An 11,319-nucleotide genomic window follows, 5' to 3' on the forward strand; every position below is an offset into this window, starting at 1 on the left:
CATTTTTCCATTAGAAATGATCAGTTTAAGTCCCCCTGTAGTCAATAATTTTATCCTTTAAAACTCATCTTTGATCCCCAAAATGACATTTAAATGTTGTTTTTCCTGTGAAAATAACTTTATTGTGCCTTAAAACAGTTTGAATGTAACTCAACACCCTTGCCTCATTTATGCAGATCAAAATATCTGATCCACTTGCTCAACGGCAAGTGGAAATGCTGGTTTAATTCAGCCATATTAAGATAGGATTCAGAGGAGGAAGAGTAGTGGTGTTGACTTATGCTTTAAGACAAACCATGTGCAACTTCATATTAAAAACACCACATAGGCATGCGTATAAAGAACATAAAAAAATATATATATATATTTTCACCACAGGGGGTCTTTAAAAGTTGCTTCGCTTTAAAAAATTTGTTGACCATTTGTTCAGGGTTCTCGCAGTCAAGGAGAACCTGCACATAAAGGAATTTTAAAACGCTTTTCCAGCCCTGGAAACATAATGATATCTACAGTGCATTATATAATAAATCATCAGCTAGTTATTGCGTTTTTAAACGATTATTTTATACACATTTAATTTTATAGAATTTTAGTATAGTAATGATATGTTTGTTTAATAATGAATAATATGAGTAAAGAATTCCCATTACCTTATATTGCATTTGATCACAAATGTAATGTAATGGAAATTCATTACTCAACTTGAAAGAACCATTATACTAACAGCTTTAACATCTTAGTCACCATGAAATTAAATATTGCAGTATTTATTATAAATGACTTATCAGTTTGCATAATTTTTTTAATGCATTTGCCCTTGTAATCATTAAAATAACTCCCTCCCTCATGCAGCGACATCACTTCTCTTCTCTGATGATGCGTTTACTGGTGTGAGGGCGGGACATGTCACTCAGATGAGATCCACCAATAGCAAACCACAACCATCCAATCAATTCCCCACAGACAAAAGCAAGTCCGGCCCCACATTTTTACTTGTTCAAAACTGTCACAATAACTCCACTTTATGCCAAAAAAGTGCTTTAATTTAAATATACCATTTGTGTAGCCTTCCTTGTAGTTTTAAAAACCATGTTTGTTTGTTTTTACAAGAAAAGCAGATGCAGAAACAGCACTGATAATGTGGCTTTAGTTTGAACAGTGTTGACGAAATACCAAAACATTGAGGAAACCTCCAAAATGTCAAGTAGCCAACATAAGACTTAATAGGTCTTGCGTTATTTAGGTGTCAGACTCACGTCTATTTTTGAAGTCCACACTGTAAACAGCAGAGGAGGTGTCTTGTTTCTATGTTACCTTAAACGCATCCTTGGCTTGCTTGATGCAGTGAGACATGAAGACTCCTCAGTGAGGGCCCTTAACAAGTCCAAAGTTTATGCAGAAATCATGAAACCTTGCTTGCTGATGGAGTTCGCTGAAGTCACTGAGATGTGCAAGAGAAGATAGCCTGGATCTACAACGACAGTCTCATATGATGGATTTGACCAGCGCCACCATGTGGTCAACACCGCAAGCAACATCCTTCACGTGTCCTGGCACTGTCACCTAAAACAAATGACAAACATTAGGATAAAGAAAATGCATTACGTCTAACATCTACTGGGTATAGTGTTAACACAATAACAATTCATATATTTTGTCTATTTAATGTTTCTGCAATAATGCAGCATGTTGTGATCATTTGGGGGCTTTTCTCAGAAAATATGTATGTGTGGTTAGCTGAGATTCATTTGGATAATTAATCAGCGTGTCACAATTAATTTGGTCGAAAAAAATGATTGGAAGCCCCAGTTTGCAAAATGTTTTCCATGTTAAAAGAAAAAAAAGCTGCATTGTTGGCTTCTCTTACCCTCCATGGAAAATACTGGTCATCATGTTTCCCAATGCCGAGACATCCTCTCACATTCTTACCCCAAACAAACAGCTCACCTCGATCTGAAAACAATATTCATGTAGCAAATAACTCAGCCTTCTATTTACATGGATGCTGGCCAGGAAACAGGCTGGATTTAATACCAACATGGTTATGCAAGCAGGTGTTTTCAGGAGAATGTGTGTTAGCATATTTAAAATGTCTAAAAACTACACAATACTTGATATCTTGAGTGAATTAACGTGCAAAGATAATGTTCAGCTTGAAGTTTTTACCTGTGACTGCTGCAAAGTGATTGAGTCCACAGCGGATGGACGAGACCTTCACACTGGGGTTGAACTCTGACCTCCCAAAAAATGTGGCTGGCACTCTTTCTGGGACAGCAGACTCTGAAAGTTTTGGGCCTTTTCCCAGAATTCCAAAACCCCAAACAAACACATCTCCTTCCTCTACAGAGATTAAGTTATTTCATTCATTACATAAGCCAAAATTACAAAGCAACGTCAATTTACGTCAAACTTTTCCCACAATAGTTGTATGGCAGGTACTATTCAACAATTATGCATTCAGACATTAAAACCCATTGAGCATTCTGAATTATGATTAACCATGTCTTTAAAATATGGAAATAAAATATTCAGTTAGTTTATATATAGGGTTTTGGGTAAAGCACGGAAGTAGATTCACAAAAATAGATATTTCAAAGTATTGCAGTATTTTACCTCATGATACTGTATAATTGGTCACAAAAAAAACAATATTTTTAGTGGTATGTCATAAATACTTTTTGGGGGAAATTTAGAGCTGGGATTCCCACACTTGTTAGACAGTCAAATCCATTTGAAAATATTATTTAGAATCTTGGTTATAAAATATTAGAATAATTAAGAATATTGATAAAAATTATGTAAATATTTAGATTATTGATAAATATACACGATCCCAATAGGGGAAACCCTATGTCTATGACAAGGCAAAACCTGGCATGGTGTCACTAGAGTGTCATGATCCACAGTAGATTTAGTCGACTAAAATCTAATGGGTTTGGTTAAATTGTAATGCATTAATTTAGAATTTCTCTCAAATTTCCAAACCCATTACATAGTCCCAGAGAAAACATTATTAACCTGTTAATATGAATGATTTTAAAAGTTTGAACATGCAATAGAGACACAGATTTAACTGCTGTGAAATCTTAAAATTAAATAAAACCACTTCTCCTAAAGTAGAACACGTTTTTTTTTTTCAATGAATGTATATTCTTTATAACAACTTGCATACATCATTCTTTATTCTTTCAAGCAAACACATTTATTTGTATGAAGTAAATAAAATGAATCCTTATTAAAGCTATTAAAATCAGTGATGCTTTTCTCTTTTTCTTTTGTTGTTCGATTAATATTAAGTGCACAAACGGCATTAGGTTTATTACACACTGTCACTTTAAGACCAAATCCAATTGCGCCAAATGCACATCCGATCTTCTTCTCACAACTGTTTACGTTCTACAAAGACATAACCGACTGTGTTTACGTGAATACTCTCCAAAATGGACATGCAGGCATTATGTTGTGTGTATTTGTCCATTCAGAAAAGAAAAGAAAGAGAAGCTCAGTTCAGCATGGCTGCACGCTTCGGGTGTGTGCGCGCACAGAAAACCATACCGAATAGAGCACTCTTTTGCGGCGTCACTATTATTCAGATCTATCCGTATGTCTGCTCTTCTCTTTCTCCCAGACGTTTACATTTTTGAAGTAAATTTTGAAAAGTACATTGACATTTTAAGTCCCTCAGGGTAGAGCAGCAGGTAACAGTTCAAATGTGCGCATCTACCACAGACGCAGGACATCAGTTCTGACTGGATCTCTTCCCAAATCGCCCCTACCGAACATTTTCGTCTAGTTTTTGTTCGTTGACGAAAATGTCAATAGATTTTCGTCTTAGTTTTTGTCATTCAAAACTGTTTTTATTTAGTTCTCATCTCGTTTTCATCTGTGAAAAAATGCCGTTATTAAAACTGGAACGAAATGGAAATGAACACTGGAATATACATATAAATCCTGTAGCGGATCTAGGCAGGTGGAGCCGGGGGAGGTGGAGGAGTTTCAGAGGAACTCTGACAGCACGCTGCAGGACTAGCTTACAGCAAACACTGAACCAGACTGTATGAATGTTAAGCAAGCAATCTCATTGGCTGCAGAATCAGAAGAGGCTTGTGGTTATAGTGAGACAGCTTGCAGATCTAGAGTTTCTTGACTGAACTAGATATAAATGTAATGTAAATGATTACAAAGTATGGTACTAAATAATTGCCATATTTATATTGTACTTCAGAGAACACAATGGTACAATGTTTTGTTTTTTGCAAGTGTAATGAATTGTTCCAGGAAACTCTAGGATGTTATGCCTCAATAAGACTGTAATCTTACCGTTCAGTACAGCCACCTGTGTTCCTCCACACGCCGCCTGTCTGACTCGACCCAGACCCCTCAGGGGCAGCAGCCGCGGCGAGCTAATCTGGAAATCAGGCTTTACAAATGAGCTGCACAGCCTGGTACTGTTGTTTTTACACATACTTTTATGTACATATCAGGATAATTCAATAACAGTGAATGGTCACTTCATTTCTGGTATTTGTTTGCCAGTTGTTGTGTGTGTGTGTGTGTGTTGACCTCTTTACCTGTGTGGCCTCAGTGACAGAAGCCAGCTGCAGGTACTCAGAGTTTCCCCAACCAAAAACCTGCCCATCTGTGGACACGGCCAAACTACAGTCTCCATATGTGGTCACCTGTTGAACTTTGACCCCAGCCAGATCTCCTCCGACGGGCACCGGACAGGAGGCCTTGTTGTGATGGCCCAGACCTTAAAATACATTCCAGAGACATTAATTGTGAGGGAAGGCTCACATGTTCTCAGCTATGAGTCACCTAGTGTTGTCTGGATACATTTTTTAGAAAACGCCTTTAGGCAGGTTTAATAATGGAGTGCAACAAAAAGAGGGACTGAAATAAAAGAGACGGTCAGAGATAATGACAGACGGATGGTGAAACAAACCTGTTTGTCCATCTGCCCCCCACCCACAGGCATACACCGTTTCTGTTTCTGTTAGAAACAAACTGTGATCCTGCCCACAAGCCACCTACAGGACGAGAGGAGCAGGACAGTTGGAGTGAATCTCACAAAGACAGGTCCAGGTCATATCTCAAACCAGATTCAAAGGAAAATAATAATGCATCATATTTTGCTTAAATGAAGGTTATAATGGTAAATGTCCAACAAAAGAAGAAAACGTGAGAGAAATTTGGGTACATTAAGTAGATTAACCATTTGATACTGTTCGCGTGTCGTCAAAAATGGCTGAAATTTGTTTTTATTTCAATTAAATGCTGATAGTACTATATTTTAGTTTGATAATTATTATTTTTTTAAACTAGTTCTTTTAGGTGGTTTTATGGTACAAAATTATATTTATGCAATAGTTATAATCCATTTATTCACTTTTTGAGCTTGGACCTGAAAATTTAATTTCCAATTTGAATTACAATTTAAGTTGTAAAATAAATAAATTTAGAATGATTTAGTGCACAGACTTAAGTTTGGCCTCTTTTTAAAGAAGACACTTCAAGTTGAAAGTGAATACATTTTAAAAGTGAACTTGAAAAAAGTTGTTCAAGTACATTTATTGTCATGAAAATTGCACAAAAATACCATTTACATTGATTGTGTGTGTGTGCGCACAGCAAGTGCCAAGTTTTGTACCATTATGATGAAGTAAAAATTAAATATATATATATTAAAAAAACGTCAAATCTTTCGGTCAAAAATGAATGAACAGCACCAGAGGGTTAATAGGAACTATTATTACTACTAAAAATGTTGTGTCTTGGAAACAATATATTATGCATCACATGATTTCAATGTTGATATCATTGTATTTACCATCACATTACGTGACCCTGGACCACAAAACCAATCACATGGGTAATTTTTTTTTAATTGAGATGTATACATCATATGAAAACTGAATAAACAAGCTTTCCATTGATGTATGGTGTGTTAGGATATGACGATATTTGAAATATTAGATACAACTATTTGAAAATCTGGAATCTGAGGGTGCAAAAAAATTAAAACATCGAGAAAAATACCTTTAAAATTGTCCATTTATGTTTGCGATTTTGCTGCATTCACTCACAAAAATAAATGTTTTATATATTTACAGTAGAAAATTTACAAAATATATTTATGGAAAAAGATCTTTACTTACTTAATATCCTAATGATTTTTGGCATAAAAGAAAAATCGATAATTTTGACCCATTCAATGTTTTGTTGGCTATTGCCACAAATATACCCGTGCGGCTTGTGACCGGTTTTATGATCCAGGATCACATATGAATAACCAACATATCATGCTAATAAAGTAAAGTGTCATCACATACCTGGGTGACTCGACTGTCAAAACCCTCAATCTTATGAACAAGATGACTGCCACTGCAGGGAATATAGGAAAGGGACAGTCATTAGACAGAAATCCTATTCTTAAACAAGTTTTCAGGAAGAAAAAAAGCAGCTTAACCCATATGCTCAGGATTCAGGAATATGTGGATATTAGCAAAGGAAACAAGAGTATGTATATGTATTCTAGAACATAACGTTCTCTGCTTGGATGATGGTTGTGTTTGAAATGGCTTGTGTTTGAGTTGATAATATTGCCCCTGATGTTGCTGAACATTATTATAAATGAATTATAAACCCAATTCCCCATTATACTGAATAATCATTTCACTCTAAGCTAATCACAAAATATAGCATATCAAAGTTATGCACAGTGGATAATTCAAGGCTACTGGGATCCAGGGAAAGCAATTGTTCATAATGTGAAGTAGTTTCCTTTGGTGCAGAATATTGGACATATGTTTCTGAAGGACAAACCTGTACACTTCATCCTCCACAATCTTCCTCCCACACTGCCCATAAGCATTATTACCCATGCTGAAAACTAATGAGAGAGACAGAGAACGAGAGACATGAAGCACTCATCACACTACAGCACAATTTCATTTCATTTGAAATAGAAATTACCGCAGTTTAAGGCATCTAAATGCTTGGACAGGAACATTTCCTCTAATTCATTCTACTGAATATAGAATCTGAACACCTGTAACTACATCTTTACAACTTGAGTGAAGACCCAAGGACACTAAAAAAAAGTGCTTTATAAATGATAATAAATCTTCACACTAAGGGCCAGATTTACTAACAACTTGCATCTGAATGTAGCTTGTATCATTTTACCTCACACAGACATGCACTTAAAATGTCAATGTTCAAACGGGATTCAGACAATGATGGAGAGACTCAAGAAGAGGTGACAACATGTAGAATGCAACATGACGTTTCTGAATGGTTAGTTGATGAATTTATGCATCTTATGTGTAGTTATATTCTAGTCATTGATTAGCATATTCTGTCTTGATAATCTATAAATCGTGTTCAGGGGGCGGGGTTTATGTAAATTTTAGGGTTGGTGATGTCACTAACCCAGGAGGAAGCTTGTGTAGTCCATACCGGCCGTTTGTTGTAGTCCTTAAAAAGTGATCTCTTTAAAAGCAAATATCTCCCTTTGCTTTGAACTTTGAGCATTGCAACTTTGCAGATGTTGTTTATGCTCAAACAGCAACATTACACACTAAATAAAGTTAAAAAAGTGAAATCATAATCAACCACCCCTTTAAGTAGTGCATTTGCTTAAATTTAGCTAATTTCCTGACCAATAATTTGTGGTTAAGACTTTATCTTTAGCCTTTTTTTTTTTGCCCAGGAGTGTACAACAAAATAAAACACACAACGACTTTGATTTTTGACTGAACAACTGGGCTAACAAGCAGATCAGTTTCATCGCACAGCATCTCAAATGTTGGCTTGGTCATTCTGAAATGCCTGAGCAAAAGTCATCAAAATGATTTGGTATAATGACCTTCCAGAACTGTTTCACATGATCGCGTTCCTAAACACCAGACATCCGAACGCAAGACAACATGACAGCATTTAGTGTGTTTCGTCTGCGTGATCTGAGGCGCAAGACATTTATGATGTACAATAAAAGAGCCACAGTTGCTTCCCCGATTACAGAAACTTTCATTTCTATTGCAGATATCATACACTAATTTCCCAGGAAGTGACGATTTTGTTCTCTTGAACAAACGGTTCTTTATTCTGCACTGTTTTATGTGATATTCAAGTTTGCGAATAAGTTCAATTTGCAACATTGGATGGAAACATGGGTAACGTTTGCTCACCTCCCTCAGAGTCAGTGAGCACCAGAGAGTGAGCGCGTCCACATGAGACCTGCAGCACGCGTGTCTCCTGAGGGTTCAGCAGCGGGAGAGACACGGGAGACGGCTCCAGGACATACTCGTAACTTTTATCTACAAACACAAGACAAAGCGCTTGATTTAGGAAGGATAAAGTGCTTGAGGAAAAGGTTGTTTCTTGAACGTTGTAATGGTCCCAGTAGATTGGGTGAAGGTTGGAAACTCATTCCATCAAAGAAGAACAGAATGGATCATCAACATCAGCCAGAACATGAAGTGAACACTTTCACTACCCTCAAACGTCAGACCAGAACTCAAAAAACACTTTTTAACGTAACAAACCTACTTCCCTAAAAAAGTACAGGGGCTCTACAGTATTTTTTGAAGTTCCCAGTGATATAGAGTGCATTCTGATCCTTCTGGTATAACAGGAACTTGCTTGTATGGGTAGTTTTTACCAAGAGCATATGAGTTACTAACAGGAATGCAATGGGATTGTGGGGTTTCTTACTTCGGTCATGCTGAGTACGCTGAAAGCCCAGCTGGGAATCTTTGTTAAGGCCCATGCCCCACAGTTTGGTCAGATCTTTGGTATTACAGGCCAGTAAGGTGAAGCCATATCCACAGGCTGCTGAGGAAATCTACCAAAAACACACACACACACAACATACACTACCATTTAAAAGAGTTGGGTTTTTTTTAAAGGAATTAATACTTTTATTCAGCAAGGATGCATTAAATGGATCAAAAGTGACAATAAAGAGATTTTTAATGTTACAAAAGATTTCTATTTCAAATAGATGCTGCTCTTTTAAACTTTCTATTCATCAAAGAATCCTGAAAAAGAAACAAATTATTAAAGTCCCCCTGTGGGGAAAATCAAGCTTTTAATGTTGTTTTTATGTCTATGTGGTGTTTTTAATGTGCTTTAGTCGGCACCATTGCTGAAAATTTTCTCTTTAAAACTGCAGTGAACCAAAGACAGTCTCAAAAACACAGTTTGAAAATCGTTTCTGATGTCACAAACTACCTTGTAACCAATCACGTCAACGTGTGATCGTCAACGAGTGAATCTCTGAGCTGGTGTGAGTGAGTGGAGGAGGGGCTAATTTGCATATTCATAGAACCATGTAAACTAATTGAGGCAAGGGTGTAGAGTTGCATTCAAGCTATTTTAAGGCATGAAAGAGGAAAACATTTTTAAATATGTAATTTTGGTGCTCAAAGATGAGTTTTAAGGGATACAATTATTGACTACAGGGGGACTTTAAGTAAAATAAGTAATAATTTTTCACAGTAATACTTTTTTTATCAAATAAATGCAGCTTTGGTGAGCATAAGAGACTTCTTTCAATGCATTAAAAAAAAAAACTTTTATTAAATATCTATGGAGTAAAGATCTTAAGATTCCACAGTCTGACATTGATGGGAATACTGTATGGAATAATTTGACGTCAGCTTCCAGAAATCCAAATCATCAAAATATTCATTTTAACTTTGTTCATCGATTATATTGAGAGGGTTAAAAGGTCTTCTTTACCAAACTGTCAACGGTGCTCTCAACAGCCAATTGTGGTTTGGTCTTGTGAATGGGGTTTGTAACTTTTGGGAAGCTATTTCATAGGCTTTGTCTGGGTTATTAAATAGAAATTTCTTAAGTTGTGTTATTGAATGATAGCTCAACCTTGTATTTTACTGTTAAAGACGCATATGGCTTGCAGGACTTACAGCAGCAAAGAAGATGATCTCTCAGCGATGGAAGAATGCCCAGTTAAAACAGTGGTATATGGAGTTCTTGGACATTGCATATATGGAACTATCAGTGGCTCAATGTAATGGTGCAAAAGAAGAAAATGCCAATATGTGGCTGACCATACTTGATGGAATTAAATTGTATCTTTGAGGGTTAAGTATTATTATTATTATAATAATATTATTACTATTATTAATATTTTTATTTATTTAAAAGAGTGTTTGGAATACATAGGTTGTATGTCAGGGTTAAGTCTGGATGGGGAAGATTATGTTTATGGCTGTTGTCTATGTATATGGCTTTGAATTTGCAATGAAAGAAAATGTAATAAAATTTAGAAGAAATTAACATTAGTGTTAAAAATTGAAAACCCATTCCAAATATTTTTGCCAATTTTTGTTAAAGCTAGGGTAGGACATAACCTTCTGTTCAGTATCCAGACGGTACGGTGTGAGCTGGTACTTCCTGGGCTTTTTCCTGCCACTGTCCGGCACAACAAAGCTTGGGATCCCTAAAGCTCCCGTGTAGCTGAAGCCCCACACGAACACCTTCTCTTGGGGCTTCCTGTGCTGACCCACATACTGGAACACAGGGGTGTCATCCTGCTGCTCCCGCTTCCTCTGGGAGCCACTGGGTCGTGTGGCATACGCACGGAGACCCAGATGAAAACCAGGACGGCCACAGGAGCGCATGTTGACTAAAGCCATTGTGACAGGCACCTGCATAAAATACAAAATAAATTCTGATATACTTAACACCAATACTGAATATTAGGGAAATTAAGAGAATTTTCCAACGCTAACAAATGGTATGAATTATTTTTAAATTATTTTTGGGACATGTACCATGTCAATTCCATATTCTCTGAAGTACCTTGGAACAGCATGTAAATATGGTGATCACAATACTAAATGTAATACTACCATTATTTTCTGGACATGCACCATTGTATTCTTAGAGGTACCATGGTGTACCTTGTAAATACCACAGTACATGAGTTTCACTACTACGATATATATATATCAACACTGTATTAGCATATCACACCATTATTATTTTTGTATTTTTGTACTCTATTTTGTTTGGAGGTGAACTCGTTACAGTTACTCACCGCTCAAAGATCGGAAAATCCTCTATAATATATTTGTCAAGTTGTTTCAAATACTTCTTGTCACATAATATGATTCAGACATGCGCATATCTGTACATCTGTAAACAGCGAAATAAAAAATAAACAGTAATATAACGTGAATAAACTCCACTCTGTGTTTTATGCTGCTCTAACATGTTTTCCATGGAGGCGGCCATGACAGTCTCCGCGCGCACTGACGCATGACGCATGACGTACATACAAGATAG

The 11,319-nt window shown here is 36.5% G+C and overlaps 1 protein-coding gene across 1 annotated transcript; it reads right to left on the minus strand.

The window, feature by feature from the left end:
- Positions 1–104: 104 nt before the first annotated feature.
- Positions 105–11,310, minus strand: rcc1l (RCC1 like). Its single transcript, XM_081366736.1, has 12 exons — positions 11,072–11,310; positions 10,383–10,679; positions 8,719–8,848; positions 8,193–8,321; positions 6,826–6,892; positions 6,333–6,384; positions 4,946–5,030; positions 4,572–4,753; positions 4,321–4,408; positions 2,167–2,340; positions 1,868–1,953; positions 105–1,563 (listed from the first exon to the last, which is right to left on the minus strand). Exons 2-12 carry the CDS (start codon positions 10,665–10,667, stop codon positions 1,486–1,488), a joined length of 1,356 nt encoding a protein of 451 aa, XP_081222862.1. The 5' UTR covers positions 10,668–10,679; positions 11,072–11,310; the 3' UTR covers positions 105–1,485.
- Between the last annotated feature and the right edge of the window lie 9 nt (positions 11,311–11,319).

The sequence above is a fragment of the Scardinius erythrophthalmus genome (assembly GCF_964197995.2).
Source record: "Scardinius erythrophthalmus genome assembly, chromosome: 5".
Taxonomy (NCBI): domain Eukaryota; kingdom Metazoa; phylum Chordata; class Actinopteri; order Cypriniformes; family Leuciscidae; genus Scardinius; species Scardinius erythrophthalmus.

Coding starts and splice junctions, on each gene's coding strand:
- rcc1l (XM_081366736.1), bottom strand. CDS start 10,667: ATGGCTTTAGTCAACATGCGCTCCTGTGGCCGTCCTGGTTTTCATCTG. Junction 8,322..8,718: donor GCGTACTCAGCATGACCGAA/GTAAGAAACCCC, acceptor TTGTGTTTGTAG/ATAAAAGTTACGAGTATGTC. Junction 1,564..1,867: donor ACCAGTATTTTCCATGGAGG/GTAAGAGAAGCC, acceptor CATTTGTTTTAG/GTGACAGTGCCAGGACACGT.